The sequence below is a fragment of the Amblyomma maculatum genome, chromosome 3, assembly GCF_055883805.1.
Source record: "Amblyomma maculatum isolate TAMU_Amacu chromosome 3, ASM5588380v1, whole genome shotgun sequence".
In the NCBI taxonomy this organism is placed as follows: Eukaryota; Metazoa; Arthropoda; class Arachnida; order Ixodida; family Ixodidae; genus Amblyomma; species Amblyomma maculatum.
In genome coordinates, this window is record NC_139346.1 from 186,653,434 (window position 1) to 186,672,903 (window position 19,470).

The 19,470-nt window shown below is 42.1% G+C and overlaps 1 protein-coding gene across 1 annotated transcript in view; it reads left to right on the forward strand.

The window, feature by feature from the left end:
• Nucleotides 1-19,470, forward strand: part of coro (protein coronin) — a 25,437-nt gene continuing 5,967 nt past the window's right edge. Inside the window, exons 1-11 of the mRNA XM_084598955.1 lie at nucleotides 1-159; nucleotides 1,435-1,635; nucleotides 6,200-6,452; nucleotides 8,586-8,761; nucleotides 12,279-12,395; nucleotides 13,530-13,634; nucleotides 14,462-14,607; nucleotides 16,039-16,099; nucleotides 16,953-17,054; nucleotides 17,269-17,409; nucleotides 18,018-18,209. Coding sequence (XP_084455081.1) covers nucleotides 1,435-1,635; nucleotides 6,200-6,452; nucleotides 8,586-8,761; nucleotides 12,279-12,395; nucleotides 13,530-13,634; nucleotides 14,462-14,607; nucleotides 16,039-16,099; nucleotides 16,953-17,054; nucleotides 17,269-17,409; nucleotides 18,018-18,209 — 1,494 coding nt within the window. The 5' untranslated portion in view covers nucleotides 1-159. The remainder of the gene's footprint in view (nucleotides 160-1,434; nucleotides 1,636-6,199; nucleotides 6,453-8,585; nucleotides 8,762-12,278; nucleotides 12,396-13,529; nucleotides 13,635-14,461; nucleotides 14,608-16,038; nucleotides 16,100-16,952; nucleotides 17,055-17,268; nucleotides 17,410-18,017; nucleotides 18,210-19,470) is intronic.

The following is a 19,470-nucleotide window of genomic DNA, read 5'->3' on the forward strand; positions in this document are numbered from 1 at the left end:
GCGTAACCCCCACACCCGCGTTGCTGCTTCCATTTTGTGTGGTTATCAAATCGTAGTCGCCGATTATCGACTTCTACGGACGTTCAAGCTATGTTACGCTACTTTTAAACGTGCGACATTGACACATCTGACGCCCACGGCCACAACTTTAGCTGAAATGTGAGTAGAAAGTGCGTTCTTAGGCTTTTGCGAGGTGCTTCGTGTGCGGCGGTCCGGCGAGCTAGGGACGACGGGCGCACAGGTATCGAGCCTGGCTTGCCGCTTCCGATCGTGCGCGTGTTTCCCGATCGGCGTGCCGAACGTCAATAAACATTTGAAACGTGTGTGCACATACTGAAAATGCAGACTGCTTAGTATATAACCAGCGAGTCACTTTTTAGTTCATATCAGCCCCGCACAACTGGGCGTAACTGTGCAGTGGGTCAAGACTATGTCGAGGCACATCCTCAGACGTCGCCGCACAGAAAAACTCGGCGCATTTGATGCTGTAACTTGCGTGCACTATGGGCTTTATATTTGCGGTGGCCACTTCGGCTGTGCCTTCGCAACGTTCCGATAGCGAATGACCATCACCGTAACTTAATGCTGTGACGAAGCTGCTCTTTCTGTTCGTTGACATCTCGTGACGCGCCGCCTTTTAATCATTATCGCATTTCAGTGCCAGCGTTGTCTTGTTGGGTCAAAGCTGAATGAATTGCTCACGTAGCAGCACTTGCGCGTGTGATGCCAAGTCATTTTTCGCTTTCTCCGCCGCGCCGGCACAAAGCTCCCATGCGCCGTTTACTCAGCACATTACGCGTGAGCAGAGTCATATCTAAATATGCCAGCTAGGCGCAGATGCGTTACCTGGCTCACCGTGACGCTTCTTTTCCGCCCTTATATCCACGATAAGCATCTGGACCGCTTCACGTCAAGAGCAGCTCTTGTTCATCACGTGTAAACAGAAGCAAACAAGCTGTGTGCTGACGGCGGCGTTTTTATTTGAGGCTGAAAAGAACAACAGAAATATTGACTGCATAAATTTGAGTGATCTTGAAAGCTTCACTGTGTCTTGCAGGCGTAACGTTAGCTTGAAGTCACTGAACAAATGATATAGCGAGCAGTGGCGTTAGCATCTGCATCAACAGAACAGTATGCAAAGGGCAGATAATTATAGACAACGATTTCTCTGAATCGTCACCTTATGGTCTTGCTATTGTTCTTGGAGACACTGCTCAGATAACATTGTGCATCGGTGGCCTGACATGTTCTGAATAGCATTTTTTTTTCTTCAAGCACCTTCAGTTGTTTGTGGTAAAGCAGTGCTGACATTTTTTGGACATTTCTGTGGTGAAGATTTTGTGCTCAGAGAGCAGTCCATTTGGTCTAATCCAGTGCTGCACTTATTTTGAGGATCTGTGACACTGACAGATTATTCGCATTGTTGGGCTTCAGATGGCGCATCGGAGCATTGTACGAACAAGCAAGTTTCGCCACGTGTTTGGCCAGGCACTGAAGAGGGAACAATGCTACGACAACATCAGGATCACGAAACAGTCATCAGATTCCAACTTCTGTGCGGTCAATCCCAAGTTCCTCGCGATTATTATAGAAGCTGCAGGTGGTGGGGCGTTCATGGTGCTTCCACTAAACAAGGTGAGGCTGCTGTTTTCCCTGCTTTGCTCTGTTGTTATTTTCTTGCATTATGCAAAATAAGTCACACCTTTCTGAAATCTTGTTAGCTCCCTGAAATGGGCTTCCTCTGATATAATGCCTACTTATGCTCGAAAATTTTCATGTGGCAGTCTGCACCTCCACTAATCATGTATTTCTGGAGGGACCAATCCACCGCGAGCACTTTGTCTTCATGGCCTCTGCATAGCCAATGGTCGCCTTATTATGCTAAACATCGGGCAAAGATATAGAAGTATTTATTGAGTATGTTGCCTCTCTATGTTAAACAAGAATGTTGCCTAATTATTAAAGAAATGACTATCCATTTTTAGTAAAATTCGATTCTGTGGTCTTTGTGGCTATGCTGAAGTTTGCTGACAGAAGACAAATATGTTGCTGAAACATTTGAAGATTAAAGTGGAATATTTTTTGTTTTGTTTTCACAGTGCAATCTAACGTTAAAGGGACAGTCTACCGACTTTTCAAACTTTTTTTGTCTTGCTTCATTCGAAGTCTCCATCCATAAATTAACAAGTACCCAGTTGTTTACCCGAGAAAAGTGGCAGAACAACTTAAACCTTAATTTTTTTTTCATATGGTAGTCTCATTTTCTCAGTGATGTACGGTGTCTCCAAACACTAATGGCATGGGCACGACATACAGTTAGTATGGTAACTCTATGTAGCTCTATGAACACTGCTGCCACACCACCTAAATCATGTGACGAAGGTGCCATTAACTAAGATCCACAGATTTTGTTAGAACTATAATTTAGTGTACTAAGATAGCTTTAAATAGAATGAAATGGATGATTAAACTAAATAACCCCTGTAATATATACCACATACCAACAACCGTTTTTCGCTGCCGATGACAGCACCGCCACATTGTGGCGGTGTCTTTGGTTGCACGATTTTCTGTTTTGAATGCATTTTAAAAGCGTATCACTATTAAGGAATTAAACTAGCTGCAGTTTATTGAACGAGATAAAAGTAAGTTTTCTTAAAGTTGATATGAACACAAAAACTGTCTGTGTGACGCTCTGGAATAGTCATAAAACTTCTGACACTCCAAGTAGATACCAGTTAATAGCAACGAAAAGACGCAGTATGATGCCACCATTCACTAAAACCTGACTATTTTGATCAATTTAAAAGATCAGTTCCTGGTTAGACTGCAAGCTCTTCACTCTATATTGCTACCAAGTAGTGAAATCTACCAGAATATGGCAATATTTCTATACACGTCTCCGGCAGTAGACTGTCTCTTTAATGATGGCGTTGATAGTATATGGACTCAGTGATTCACAATTTAAAAGAGGTGGCAGGAGGGCCAGCAGAGGAGAGGTCTCTGAAGGGCTTCAGAGACCTGGATGCAAAAAGTATGTGGATGCCATTAAACATTTTTTGCGCAAACATCTGTTCTTGGCAGCACCTGTATTTCATTTGATGTTTGAGTTTTCTGGCTCTCAAACACTCCATTCTATGTGAGAGTATCCTCTTTCTCATTAAATTGAGGTAACTTGTAAATGGAGGTTGACTATAGTCCAACCTCGGCATTTCTTTAAATAGCTGTCGATGCTCTAAAAGCTTTTTGTTCATTCTTTTTCTCCATGACTTTTATGGTTTGACTTATTTTCTTGCTTATATTCCATAGTTCCCATTATATTGAAAGTTGCAGAAGTGGTGCTTGGAAATTCACTTCAGTGTTTAGCTGGCGGGTTGAGCTATGGTACCTCCTATGCGAGGAAAAAAATGAAAAAAATCAGCAGAGATACATAAGACTGCATATGGTTGACAATGCAGAAGCATTACATTACATTGTAAAGTGCCGAGTCATGCTGCATTGCTTAATGACTACGAGTCATGACTGTGACGATGACTCATGACGATAATGTTTGCACAAACTCTGCACTTTACGTTATGTTACTTTGTAAAGTGCTTAGTCATGCTATGGCCCAACAATCAGTCCCCGGCTATGTCATCTGCCAACTACCAGCTGCCAGAGGCGGGCTCGGGATTTTCATGTCATGAATGCCGAAGTCAGCTGTTGCTCTGATGGGACATATGCTTTTGCATTAAAATCATTAGCCAGGGCAGGTTATGAGCAGATTAGTAGGGCCTTATAAACAATTATTAGTCCGTAAGTAATTACATTGCTGCTAGTAGAAATGCCTCTCTGAGGGTAAACATTATATAAACTTTTTGAATGGTGCTTAATTAAACTGAAGCTTCGGTTTATTTATTCTCATTAAAGAACTATGCACAAGTAGTCAATAGTAGAAAGTGGGCCAAAATTTTAAATTATAGTGATTCTGCTTACATGAAAACATCTTGCTGGCTATGAGTGGGTGTACAGAGACAGAGAGAGAGAAATTGAGGAGTCATGTAAGGAGTATGACCTGCCTTGTGTTCTCAGTGAAAACTGCTAAATAAGTTCCTTTGCATTATAGGATTATGCTGTGCATTGTTGATAAATTCTCTTGGATTTATGTAACAGTTTTCACCTATTGACCTGTGCTGTCTACAAAAAAAGAAGGATAAAGCGGCGTTATGATGCAGTGAGTTTTGCTGTGAAAAAACAATTGCGGGAAAAAAGTCCAGACTTTTCACCTTCCAGAAAGCAAAGAAATGACTGCAATATCAGTACCGATATAGAAAAGTCGATGCCTAAGCTTGTAAATGCTTGTTGTTAGTGTGTGCATTGACTTATAATCAGTGATCACATTCTTATTGTTAGCTTTTGATGCTTGGGCTTTTGATGCTTGGGTTACTTCCGTGTTTAGTACTGAAAAGAAGTCACTCATTACTGTAGGCCTAGTCTGTCATGGCGGGCAGTGGTTATGTGCTTTATTTCAAGTGAATTGTGTTCTTTCTTTCGTAGCAGGCATAGCAAGTGTAGCAGGGGGCAGCAGAAAGTTAGGTGGGCGGATGACGAAGTTCGCAGGGGTCAGTTGGATGCACCCGAGCACAAGACCGAGTTAATTGAAGGAATGTGGGAGAAGCCTTCGCCCTGCAGTCGGTATAGTCCGGCTGCTGATGATGATGATGTGTCCTTTCTTAGTGCTTTATGGGCTACATGATAGAATGTTGAGCGGTGTTGAGAACATGTGGTTGAAATTAATCCGTTCAGGCTCAATTCCGCATCAGCATACTCGACCTAACGATGTCGAATCTAGTCTGTACACAGTGCAATTTTTACAAATGTGAATTCAAAAAACGCTATGATGTCTGAACGGTCTTGTGTGGAAAGATATTGAGATAGTTGTGCAAAATGAACACAACAATCTTTTTAAGCTTGGTATTTTATGGCAGTTCTAATAAGGCTTCGGTATCAATTTTCGGTTGCTTTTTTTTTCAACCGCAAACACTTTATGTGCCAAAAAGTTTACATACATAATTTGTTTACATTTGTTTACATAGGGGTTTATCACAGCAGGAATGAATGAAAAACATTATTGAGACCTTGAGTATAGAGTGCAGTCCTAGGTATATGAGAACCACACAGGATTAGCATAACTGATCAGCAGAGAAGGTTAGCTTTTTTGTTATGCAGTCCGGCATGTTGCTGTAAAATTTTGGAATTTTTTAGAAATTTCCCCATCAATAAATATTGATTTGTGCCTGAAGAGGTTAATCCAGAGTCCTTCACTACAGCATTCCTTGCAGCATTTTTGCAGCTTTGTGGCCTTAAATCTTATGCACTCTGTTATACTATATGGCCTTAATAGGCAGGATAGAGTACCTAATGTTCCGTGAACTGAGAAGTGATGGTTTTTAAAGTCTGTCAGCTTAATTTAGCATCTGCTTGTCACTTTTTAGAGGCACAGTAATTTTATTCGAAACCTGTATGGGGCATTGCAGCTTTAATATTGGTGCTCTTAAATTGAGTAATATTGGCATTTTTAATGTGAAACAGAATTTGGAATGCCATTGTGCAAAGTATGAGCAGAAATGATGCCGTGTGTGGTGACTACCAGAATTCTAAAGGCTTGCTTGTGTGATCGTAGTTAACCAGAAAGACATAACACTGTTGAGGTTCTTGTTTACTGAGGTATTAGAAAGTTCTGAGCTCATCTTATGTGCACATATTCTGTACACAGCGGGCAAAAAAATAGTAAAGCTACGCATTAAAATATCTCATTCATCAATACGCATGCACGCTCAATTCATTTCAGATTACTTAATAAACAATAGCCAACCAATGGCAATAGTCCCTATTGATTGTCAAATTGCACGACCGGCAGTTCCTCATGCCGTTTTGCTGATACTTCACTATTCCAATTGTCAAGTGTGGCAGGGAAAAAATTGCAAAACCTGCTCTTGAACATTTTTGACAAATAGACAACTTGTCTTAATTAAAACATACTGGCATTAATTAATTATGCAAAATATTTATGAAACAGCAAGTGAGAAGTGTTTCCTCCATATCTTTTACCTGGGCTTGCGAGGTTTAGAAAAATTCTCACAGCTGCTTTTTTTTTCCCCCTGAAGGATGGCACGAATGAGCACTAGAACTAGATCTGAATGACTCCTTTTCTTCACAGACTGGTCGAGTGGATGTGAACCACCCTCTGGTTGCTGGGCACAAAGGACCTGTGCTGGACATTGCTTGGTGCCCGTTCAACGACAACATAATTGCCAGTGCTTCAGATGATGCCCTGGTTCGAGTATGGCAGATTCCCAACTTGGGTCTAGTGCGTCCGCTCGTTGACCCTGTTGTTGAGCTACCCGGACACGAGCGCCGTGTGACACAGATCCTATGGCACCCATCGGCCAACAATGTCTTGCTCAGTGTTGGTGAGTCACATCAGATTACCTATGACATCTTGCCTGTTCAATATGGAGCCTCCTCATCAATCCCATCTTGCCAAATTATAACTTCGGGTTGATTCGAACTGACAGTTTGACGCCATCAATCGGATGTATTAAAAATGTATGCTTTTATTCAAGCAAATTTAATTTGCTTTTGAAATAAAATTATACTCAGCTGTACAATGTAATTACAATTGAAGTCATTTGTATTGTGGGCTGTGTAGAAGAACTGCAGTTGTAAGCATAAAGTTGCTTTCAGTCTGGAGAACAGACACTCTGCGGTGAGGAATTGGAAATGCACCAATCAGAGCTTTTCTTTTTGCCATGTTTTTAAAAGTGCGCGAATAGCGAAATTTTTAAATATGAATCAAATACAAATTTGGGAAAAAAATGCCTTCGAATATCAAATCGAATATCGAATATCTGATCAATGAAAGGAAAAAAAAAAAAACAAAAATTAAAAATTAGCAAACCTTGTTCTTCCTGTTTATTTCAGAATTCGCATGGTATTTGCAAATAAAATTAAAGTAGTCCTTTGTACAGGAAGAAGCTGCATGAAACTTGGCGGAGCTGTCGTATCACTGCTGAATGCAATAAACTCTCGTTAATTCAGCCTTCAAGGGACCACAAAAATTTTCCAAATTAACCGAAATCTCGGATTATTAGACAGAATGGGCGTGAAAAGAACTGCCAAAAATTGTTTGCATCACAATAACTTTATCTGGACACTTGCGCAATGGTTGTCTTTATTTGAGACAAAACTAAAGTGAAAACATTTTTGCATGTTTTTTTTTTTAACGTGCTTCGCTTTGCGCACCCTGTGGAGAAGGCCTTCCTCACAGAAGGGAAGGTCCCCCTTCACAAAAATAAAATAAAATAATAATAATAATAATAATAATAATTGGTTCACAGGAAAAAAAAAAGGCGCAGCATCTGTCACACCTGTTCTATGGACACTTGAACCTTGCCATAAGGGAAGGGAGGAAGGTGGGAGTGAAAGTGAAAAGAAAGAAAGGAGGGCCCCGGAGTAATTTCGACCACATGGCAATCATTAATGTGCGCTGACATTGCACAGCACATGGACGCCACTTCGTTTCGCCTTCATCGAAGCACAGCTGCCGCTGGCTGGGATCGAGCTTGGGTACTTCGACACAGTAATCGGCATCCTAACCACTGCAACACTGCGGTGGGGCAATTAAAAAAATGGCCCCGTCACATTTGAGGATGCTTCACTTCACAGTCCGTGCGATCAAACACTGCGATGAAGCGCGCAGTGTGGGGAAACTGTGGTGAATTAGAAAATATTCGGTGTATTCAGCAATTTTCAAATATTCGGAAAATCTCGGACACCACTTTTTTTTAATATGATCCGAATAGCAAACATATTCTATTTATATTCAAAGTTTCGGATATTTCACTCACCCTTTTTTGTTTTATAAGCGCTGTGATAGCTACAGGTCAATCTCGTCAATCAAAGACTCGCTTTTAATGTCCAGAAAAGGTCTGTTCAGCACTACCTCTCGTGGGCAAATTTTACTGCCAGGACTTTGGTTTGTACTTTATTCCATTTCTTACTTCAGAGAAAAATGGAACAGGATCTAAAGGCTCATAGCCTGACAGAGGCTCCTGCCCCAGTGAACAGACTCAGGCAAACAGGAGAACACAAGTTCTCATCTTTATTTTCTGACCTTCTCCAGACACGTGTAATGTCTCTACAGTGCAACTTGTTCAATATGAGCTTTAGTATACACAGGTAGTGCAAGTTGGGTTAGTTGGCAACTTTATGCTGGCAGATGGATTATGCCCAGGTGTGTAGTGCAAATAAACAAAAGTTCATGCTATATTCACGAAATTTTCACAGTATATGGTTTAAACAGCTGGAGAAATGTGAACAGAGAATTGATTTTTTTTTTGCTTTCAGTGCAGTTAGTTCAAATTATGTACAAAGTACTTTCTTACTCATGAGTAGCGTTGCATAAAGTTGCTGTTAATGTCTTCATGAAAGAAACTCTTGCGCATTTTACTATCACGAACTGTGTTAGGCTAAAATTCTGTACAAGTGCACCATGCTCTCGGCTGTGCCTTGAACCTGTGCGCTAACCTTCCTCGCCCATACAGGGGCTGACTGCAAGATCATCATCTGGAATGTAGGCACAGGAGAAATCCTGTCGTGCATTGACCACCCCGACTTAGTGTTCAGCTGTTGCTGGAACTGGGATGGCAGCCGTATTGTCACCACCTGCAAGGACCGCAAGATTCGTGTCTACAACCCGAGGTCGGGGGAGGTCGAAGTGGTAAGCATGGATTTCAGTGTAGTATACTCGTGCTTTTATTCTGCCATGCCACCTTTCAAAAGGTGCTGCCTTGTAAAGGGCTATTCTAATTTACTGTCGTGTCAGCTGTTCCAGATGATGGCTATGTCATGGTCTGTGTGTGGTGAATCTGAAATGTTGTACTAGTATAAAATTACATGCAAAGTAGCATGATAAGTGGTATTGGATGGCTGATTCTTTGATGCTAAGCAATAATGTTGCTAGTAAAAAACACAACAACCGTCATGGGAAAAAGTTGTTCTGGACTTGAGCAAAGGTAGGGAAATAAAAGGCACATTGTGATTTCTTACATCCTGAAAATTTGTTCACTACTTGAAACCTTTGCTACACAATATAGTTACGAAATTTCCATCCAGAATACTGTTGAATAACGAGCCTCAAGCAGTAAAGCCACTCCTGATTCGTTTTGAAGAGAAGTTCGAGGCATTAAACATACTCGATGCACTGCCCAGTGTTGCACAATGTCCCCACCCACTGCCGCCTTGGTCCTGTTTCCCCAATGTGTGCGACTTGACGCTTAGAAAATTCCACAAAACCCAAACGCCTCATGGACACTTATTGTAGGAGTTCTTGACTCTGAACGAAAAATACAGAAACTATAGAACATTTTATACTGATGGTTCTAGAACATAATTTCTTGTAGGCAGTGCCATAGTTGAAGACCAACAAGAAAAAACAGTAAGGTTGCCTCAGCGTTCTTCCATTTTCACCGTGGAGTGTTACACAGTGTCCATGGCAGTAGAAACAGCAATAAATGAGAATGCAAAAAACGGCATCATTTATACCAATTCCCAAAGTGCACTCACAGCCCTTCTTCACCCTAGGAATGCAGTTACATCACTGATCGGCGATATCATGAACAACATAATAAAAACCGCAACACTGGGACACAGCGTAAAATTGTACTGGGTTCCGAGCCATGTTGGAATTAATGGAAATGAGAAAGCAGATGTGTGTGCTGCACAAGCTCAACACCAAGAAATTAAGGAAGTGTGCATTCCCTACAAGGACAGCTTGAAGGACAACTTGAAAGGAAAGACACTTCCCACGGACACATTCCTTTTCATCCCCGTCTACTCTTGGAACACGATTCAATGCATTATGGGCTGCGTTGTCACTTCTAAAGGAAGCAGAGCATTTACACCAGTTATATTAGACCAATTTAGACAACTTGTCGAAACATTGGCTTGGCTTGCGAACTGAGGCTCCCCGTCTGCCCTTTTTCAATGCTCCTTCACACTGTGTAGCCATCTTTTTTTCTCTTGTTCTACCTTAAACCAGTTATAGTCTTTTAAAACAACTCCTTAGATTTCTCCTACGCATATAACACACTAAACCTTGAGTTTGGCACATGATTGCCTTAGTAGCCTATGTGCCATTAAACCCTACTCAACACGACTCCAGCATTATGATATACAATATGTAAGAACCCAACAATTATTGAAACCATGAAAAGCCCAAGGATGCGGGATCGAATCCCGGCCTCGGTGGCCGCTTTTCGATGGAGGCTAAAAGCTATAGGCGCCCGTGTGCTGTGCGATGCCAGTGCACGTTAAGAACCTCAGGTGGTTGAAATTTTCTGAGGCCTTCACTACGGCGTCTCTGAAAGCACTGGAAAGCATTTGAATGTGTCTTTAATGGCAGTGTCGATTAAAGTTGGAAGTTTTATATTATTAAATTTTTAAACTATGAAACTACTTGATTCTTACATATGTATGTGAAATTGGAAATGAGGATCAGTGTTGAAAAAAAAGCCAACCATAGGCTACTGAAGGGATCTGAATCCACAAGCTCTGCTCTGGGTGTGCTGGGCTGTGTGAACTGCGCTACAGCAGTGGCTGTCTAGCCCTAAACAAACAAATTGATTTACGAGAATGGAAAGGCACGGTATCTGTCATGCTTTTTCTGTGGACACCTGAACCATGCTGGAAGGGAGGAAGATGGGAGTGAAAGTGGAAAGGAGGAAAGAGGAGCTGTAGTAGAGGGCTAAGGAGTAATTTCGACCACCTGGGGATCTTTAGAGTGTACCGGCATCGCACAACACATGGATGCCACTCCGTTTCGCCTCCATAGAAATGAGGTTTGAACCTAGGTATTCCGGCACAGTCGCACATCTTAACCAATGTGCCACTACGGCGTCTAGCCTTCTACTTTCAAATGCAGTATTGCATGCAGTGTTGCATGCAGCTAAACTAACCTTGAGACCGCTGCCACCTCTAGAGCTGTGGACATGGAACATCCTATTTTACTACAGGGGCTGCATAGGGCAGGCAGCAGCTGTCTGAGGAAAGTTTTTAACATTCGCCACCATTAAACATAAGCAATCTGTTCTGCTTTGCTTGGTTTCACTGTTCTAGATTTGAAAGTTTGGGGCAGAGGGTGGGGTCAAAGACTGTGTAACACAGGACTGGTGCCAACTGCCAGCTAAAGTTTATTACCTTTTTAGTGACCTTTATGTCCAGAGTTCTTTCATTATTTAGCTTTTTTTTTTTTTTGTGTTATTGTTTATTTTTAAATTTCTTTTTCATCTTACTGGGCGAAGTATTGCATTTTAAATTTGCCTATTGCCCTTTTCACTTTATTGCAGGGTGCAGTGATCTAGCTTTACTATTTTTTCGTGGAAAAAAAAAAAAAAAAAAAGATGCCTTAGGCATTGTTCCTGATTTAATCCTACTGTACTTTGTTTTGCTTGAGGAATGTGTGCTTGATACTGTAATATCGGACAGGTGTGATACTGTGCTTTCGATACCCTTCAGGTATATATGCAAAGCATATACAGCTTATTTGGTAAGAGGCGTTGCTGTTGAGAGATGTTGCTGGGATACTGCGCTTTGGATACCCTTCAGGTATATATGCAAAGCATATACAGCTTGTTCGGTGAGCTGTTAGCCAGAATTGAGAAAAACATGCGGGAAAAAAATATGCATTTGATATCAAATTGAAATTGCGACGCAACCTGCAGGGTTCAGAATGATGTCATGCCATTTCGCTTCTCGCTTTGCGTTCATCTGCTAGTCAAGTTTCGAGGCTACTTTGCAGTAGGGGTTCGAACTGACGACGTATGCACCTCGAATATTGTATGCCGTTCATTTGTAAGTGTATGCATTCACAGACAAGTGAGACAGCTACTGTGTCTCCCTGACCCCCCAAACCAAACTAACTGAAGACGTTTCTTCACCAAACTCTGTCTCTGTCTCTCAGTGCCAAACAGTCACGAAATAAAAAGCCATTGTTAAATTTGCTGTCGTGTCTGCTCCTGAGGCAACGCTTCTAATAACAAAGTGTAGCATGTCAAGATTTGGTGTGTCTTGCGTGACATACTTTTTTCTCATCCTTTGTGCGTGGCACACTTCCAATGTAGGGAAGACCTACCAATTAGCCCATAGCCGAGTATCAGTGTTTTTAGAGATTTTTGGTTTCTTATTGCGTTAAACACAAAAGCTTCACTTATTCACTGTGTCTGTATTTTTCCATGCAGGAGGATTTCGGTCATGAGGGTGCCAAGCCACAGAAGGCCATCTACCTGAGGGACGGTCTCATCTTTACAACAGGCTTTTCAAGGATGAGTGAAAGGCAGTACGCTCTCCGTGTGGAGGTCAGTAGGTGTAATTAAAGGTGCTGTTTTTCTTTTCTAGTATTTTTCTTGGGTGACTGTTCAAAACAAGAATTTTACACAACGCTGCATACCATCCTGTAATGATAAGCACATTCGGGGGTGGCAGCATCCGCAGTGCTCATACTTGGCCTCTAAGATTGAATGATGTTGCGCAGCGTACAAAATTGCACATAATGGAATGCTCTTTCCAGAAACATAAGTTACAAAGCAAAAACTTTATTAGGGAACTTGCAAAAAAAATCTGATAATTGCCATTTTTGTGGCAAGTTGATAAAGACAAGATAGAAAGGGCGCAATATCTACTGATGCATTATTAATGAAAAAATCTAGAATATACAATTTGAAGATAAATGACCCAGGAACATTGTGTAAAAAAAATAAGGTATCTGTGTAAGCGCCATTCCTTAGCTACATAAAAAAACTACAGGTGGAAACAGCCTCATTTCTCGTGCCATGCGGTGAAGTAGTTCCTGGTTTTTGTGAGGCACCAAACCAAAACCGCTGCAAACTGGCTGTAAAGGCTTGGGAAAAAAAAAAAAAAGAAAAACACCATTTTTTTTTTTCTAAGATGAACTACCAACTAGCTTGTTCTTCCACCCTGGCTGTAAAAGCCCGGTATTCATGTTGGACATGCAGCGGACCATCAGGAAAATATTTTTTGCGGAATAAAACCACTCGGACTCAGAGTCAAAGCTCACTAGTGAATAGCTGGTGCCATTTTCGAGTATTTATCACTACTCAACGCCGTCAGATAACAAAGCCGACAATATCATTCGATATTTGACTTACTGGAAGTTTTCTGATCACAAAAATTTGAGGTTAATACTGCATTACCACGAGTGGGACATATTTTTTTTAAGTGTGGCCGCTACGCCCTCTCAAAACATTACAAAAAAGGGTCCATCAAAAATTAGACCGTCGCCAGAGCGAGAAAATTTAAACTGGTACTACAAGTGCAGTTCCCAGACTAACCACTGGGTGGCGCTAGGGCCATGAGAAACGATTCGAACATGTCGATCACCGGTGATCGATTTGAATAGGCATGGTAACGAAAGGGTTTAGTTTTTGAAAACACCAGTTTTTTTTTTATTATTATTTTTTTTATTATTGCAGTCTGAAATTGCCCAGCCAGTAGTCTTGGAGGAACTGGACACAAGCAATGGTGTCCTGCAGCCTTTCTATGATCCGGATGTGAATCTGCTTTATCTTGCTGCAAAGGTATGTGTTGCGGAGTTATTTGTTTTAGAAAATGGCATTGGTTAACACAGATTTATTTTAAAAACTGTAGAAAAGAAAAAAAAAAATTAAACATGCTTTGATTTCGGCACGACATGTTTGATGCCTCTTTCAAGCTTGCCTGTACTATCTGCGGCTGCTGTGGTTTTTACTGACATGCTTAAAGAAATTCTATTCTCTGAAACATCTGCAGTTAAACACCTACAATCATGATATTCGGGTGTGCTTAATGTTGTGGCACACATTTATGAATTCTTCTGTAGCATAAATGCTGTTCTAATAGTTGGTTCCCACCATGGAAAGCACGTTTCTCGAATGGACATCTGTAAAATTTTGTTTTTCGTTTATTTTGCTTGCTCAGCTGTAGGAAGGGTTCTTTTTAGTTATTATGTTTACATCATGCTTTGGGAGGCTTACTGCTCTTTATCTGGAACTGCACCAGAAGTTGTTTAATTTATGATAATGATGATTTTTGTTTGCAAATAGACTACTAGATGCTTCACCTGGAACGCCACTGCAAAGTTTGTGCTTGGTCAGTAAGCTAGGAGCACGAAGATGCAGTGCAAAATGAATATACCGCTTTTGACACTGATTGCCATTTATTAACTTGGATGTGGGCGCCCAATACATAACCGAGACTACCAGAATAAATTTGCTGACTGTTCGGTATGATTTGAAAAACGGACCTTGATTAGCTTGAACTTTGTAGGCATCCTCCCTGTGAGTGTGGCATTATGCTGATGCAGGTTGGATTTTTGTGTGTTGACGAGGCTTGGTGATGGTGCTAAGTGTGACACCTTGGCTTGCAGGGTGATAGCAACATCCGCTACTTTGAGGTGACGGATGAGCCTCCATTCGTGCACTACATCAGCACGTACCAGTCGAGCGAACCACAGCGGGGAATGTGTGCCATGCCCAAGCGCGGTTGCGACGTCCACCAGTGTGAGATTGCCAGGCAGGTTTCCCCTTTGTATTGCTGCTTCTGCCTTTGTTCCACTCTCCCCTCGCTAGAGCAATTTTTCAAATTAAAAAAAAAATTGTGTGAAAGCATTATATGTTTCATTAGCAATAATACTGGGTGTGTGAAATAATGGCATGGGAAATTGGGAATGGATCAAAAACAGGTTAAAAATATTTGGGTTGATGCAGAAATTCTTAGGGAGGTTCGTGTAAAAGAAAAAATTGAGGCGGAAAGATAATTTGGTTAATTTGGGTAGGGTAGGAAGCAAGCTCAGGACCTTCGAATTGAGAGACGGCAGGCTCAGTTCAAGCTGAATAAGCGTGGGCCTAGTGAATGCATGATACAGTCAGTAGTAGGGATAGTTAGTGCTGGGGATAGTGACGTTGTGACCCGAGCCCTTTTCATCAGCCGGAACGGTAATTTGAAACGACACGAATAGAAGATATTTAATGAGCAGCACAGTGTGATGCAAAATGCTTTCACATTCGCAGCACATAAGCAAGTTTAAGTTCTCCTATTATTTTTTTTTTATTGAAGTCTTAAATTGAAAAGTTTAATATTAATTTTCAATTTTTCCTGTACTGGAGTTGATGAAACTGTTCTCAAGTAAATCAGGTCACATGCCCTAATCTCTACCCTGCCTACTTTGGGGGCTAAGAAGAAGGGTTTGGCAGTAAGATTGAGTGAGAGACTGATAGTAAAGCTGTGCCAGTACATATCATACTCAAATGAAACCACTTGCTGGTTCACTATGAGGACTAATTCAGTGCATAAAAATAAGCTGTCTGATGGCTGACATAGTATAAAGGACCCAGAGTTTGTTTTTGGACCCAGTGTGCAGACCCACGTTCATTTGTTCCAAATTTAATTCTGAAATACCTTTATATTGAACTTTGTAAACTTCTTCCATTGTGTGCGAGTCGAATTGGTTCTGCTCTTCCGGTCTCCCTTCTTGCTTTTTTATTGTTGTTTCTTTTTTTGCATTTGTTTAAAGGACACACATCTTTTGGGAAAATGGGCTAATTGAAAATAGATTATGGTTTTGTTTGGAGGTATTGTGTGAATGCAATAATGGCAATACGCTGTTTAGAATAAATGACAGAAAGGCAAGTCAAACAAGGCAGTGCATTCGGGTCCTAAGCATTATGTCTCGATAGATGGAAGTGCCAGGGTCCAAGCTTCTGTTAAACTTTAATTGTACTTCTGCTTAGCCTTTAATCAACAAGGTGTTACCTTGCTTTAATTGTACTTCTGCTTTGCCTTTAATCAACAAGGTGTTACCTTGCTTTAATTGTACTTCTGCTTTGCATAAGAATAAACAGAATCGGCAAGATGTTACCTTGATAAAAAGGTATTCTCTATCCTGACTGACCTTGTTCAACATCCAAGTACTGATGTTTCTTGCCTTTGTGTCTCCTTTCCTAGGTTCTACAAGCTCCACTCCAAAGGACTGTGTGAAGTGATTTCTTTCACAGTTCCACGCAAGGTTAGTACCTGTGCATTCTAGAGGAATACGATACATTGTCGGCTGACAGCATGCATCTTCTGGTCTTAATATAACGTTCAGCATGCTTTTCTCCAAGTAATGGCATTCTCTTCCAAAGGTAATCACATACTGATATGTAGACCTAGCACCAATGTAGAGGCTGAAGTGGTGTGAAACCTTTCTAGCTGCCTGGCCACCTTCTGATAAAAAGCTTTATTTTGTGGCATACCTTTTGAGACCACCATTTATTGAAAAGATTGCTGCTCAAAATGTCGTTCCTTGTCTGGCTTGCCAGTTGCCTGGTGAATCTTGCCCTTCACTGTGAGGATATGTGGGAGTAAGGAAAGACCGAAGTGAGGGGTTAGCCATCTGGCAGGCACTACATTGTCTTGAAAACATGTGCACCATTTTTCCACACCAAGTAAGTGACACAATAAGAGTGGCACAATATAGTACAGTCGATTCCAGATATATTGAATTATTGCTTAGATCAAACAGTTGTGCAGGTATGCCAGAGTTCAATGCATTGGTTGTCGTGTGATGAAGCCAGCCTAGCTAACTGAAGCCTAGCTGACAGGGAGGGGGCTGTTTACTTGTATATGAAGTGTACTTCTTTTTGTCAGCAAGGGCTGCAAGTTGAGTCAACTTATACACGGCAATAGGCAATATGCTGTACTTTACTCGGGAGAACGGTTTGGGGCAAAAGTGGTGATCCATGCTGGTGCCATTTGCGACTAATTTATTCGGAGGGTCATGTGATCAAATCATTGACACTGGGATTAATTTGGGACTGACCTTTGTGTCCTCAATTCGCTTAGCCAAGCACGCTGGCTCTCCTACCCTGCCTTTGCAGTCGGATCTGTTCCAGCAAGATCTCTACCCTGAGACACCTGGTGACACACCGGCCATTTCAGCTGAAGAGTGGGCAGAGGGAAAGGATGCTGACCCAATCCTTGTAAGAATTTGTTATATAAATGCTTAGCCGAAACAGTCATTGCACTCTAGGCTTGAGCAAGGTGATATTGGGCTCATGTGTTGTATATGTGTTACCACTTATGGTTTGTAAAATGCTTTTTGTGTTGAGAGGGGAGGAGGAGTCTTTTACGAGTGTCCTACCAGCATTCCATGTATTCATTAGGAAGACCTTACATGCAGCTTTTCTGTTACAGATCAGCCTGAAGGAAGGCTACACGGCAAGCACGAAGCAGGACTTTGCAGTCACGAGAAAGCCCAACATTCTGAACAAGATGCCCGAGAAGCAAGTGGCATCATCCAAGACGAGCGAACATTCGGGGACCTCTGCGGTGTCGGTAAGTGCAGCCTGTTCTGTTGCCTGCGATTGTTTCATGCTACATCTCCAACCTGCTAAGATCCCTTTTGTGGATTGCAGTGTCTGTAAATAAATAATAAATAAAATGTGCTTCTTAGCCATTCTCCTGCTGAACTGTGGCGGCACCTTTAGTCCAGTAAGAAAAATGAGCCTGACATTTTCATGCTAGTGTGGAAAGCTCTGCTGTTAACTGAAGTTGCCTGTGTCAGTTCTGCCTGTCTAGTGCGAAATGGATGCTATATCACTGAAACGGCGTGGTATCTGGAACATGCTGGCAAACAGATGTCAGGACAAATGTTGACAAAGGTACCATCTCTTCAAGCACACTTAGCGGTGTGACATGTTGGCTCATTCATAATCCGATTCAAGTATAGGCTGCAGCCATTGCATTTTGAAGTCTGCACGAAGTTATTGCCCTGTTTGGATGTTCTTAATAATGCATATCAAGTGCACGGACATTCTCAATTCATGATCAAGCAGCTTAGGGTGTTCACGAAACGGTGGTGATGGCCTCTTTACAGCAGTCTTGTTTTGCAACTGAAAGGAAGAAAGAGCTCACTCTTGCGGCGTTTCTCTCCAAACGTGCAGGATTCAAAGCTGGAGGAGCTATTGGACGAAATAAAGAAGCTCAAGTCGGTCATGGTGAAGCACGAGAAACGCATCAAGGAGCTGGAGTCTCGCCTAGATGTCGACAAGCAGGATGCATCTGCCATCGAGCGCCCCAGCACGCCGCCAACACCTCCGCCTGGCGAGCAGAAGCAGAGCAACAACAACCACGAAGTAGGCATCTAGTTTGGGCCTTCCGCTCACACGGTCGCATCGCGTGTGCAAGGTGGCAGTTTTTTGCTGCTACCTTGGACATGAAGGACCGTGGTGCCTTCTTGGCATTGGTCAAGCAAAGCAAAGGGGTGCCAGTGGGTGTTGTGCTGAGTTGATGGAAGTTACTTAGGTCCATGGCCTTTATATTGAATGGAATGTGTGGGAGGGATGGGTCTTCAAGAGGCTTGAGGTTGTGAAAGGAGAAAGATGCGCGTGCCCTGCTGCTGTCACGAGCTTTCGTGTTGCAGTGCACGACTACATCTCCATCGGAGCACACCTGGCGTCGCTTACGTCTCGGAATCACAATTGCTGCAGCACAAAGCATGCAGGCAGGTAGGCAGTTAGTACGCCCCTGAATGGTGGTCTACAGATAAGGTGTTCAGACTGGCATTTTTAACCTTTCGTCACTTGCAAGCGATTGCTCCTCCAAATGTTGGCTTCAAAGCGTGTAACAGTGCACTGCTCAGAAAGCTTATGTGCTTTCAGTACAAAGCACATTCTTTTGCTGATCGTTGTCCATGCTGTGGCAGGTGTGCACCTTTTTTTTTGCCAAAGATTTGCCCTGTAACTTGTGGATGTTAGCATTGCGTTGCCCTCACTTCATCATCAGTTGGCGCATCTCTGGTTGCTGTCCCTCTTTCTAGGAGAAAAAAAGACGCTTTTTTCTTCCTCCAGTTGTTAATGCAAGCCTCTCTGCACTTTAGCGTGCCAAGCACTTTTTATGCTGCATCAAGCAGTCCTTGTTGGTGATGTAAGGTTTCTGATTTTAGCAGTAGCACCTATGAATAAGGTGTTTTTATGCACCACTTGTGAAATTGGCAAGTGCCGTAGGGACGTTTGTCAACATTTTAATAGGAGGGGGGACCTGTGTTTGTAAACTTGAGGTTTTGGCATGCTTTTAAGCGCCTTGGGGTCGAAAGTGCCTTCTTCCACTTCTCTCGAGGGTGCCATATCCTGTGGCATGAGTCGGAGAATATTATTCCGTCTTCTCTTTTGAAGATCTACCTTATTACATGCTTCCTGGGGATAATTAGGAAGGGCTTCAGTCGGAACAGCAGTGTTAAAATAGCGAAGTTGCATTTCTCTCATTGCTGCCATACCGACATGTGTGGCGTCCTAGCTGCGTGGAAAATTTTAGCAGAAGCATATTTGAGCCGCAGTAGGGTGCCCTAACTTCCTTGAATCAGTGGGTTCTTTAGAAACACTGTACAACGGTCAAAAA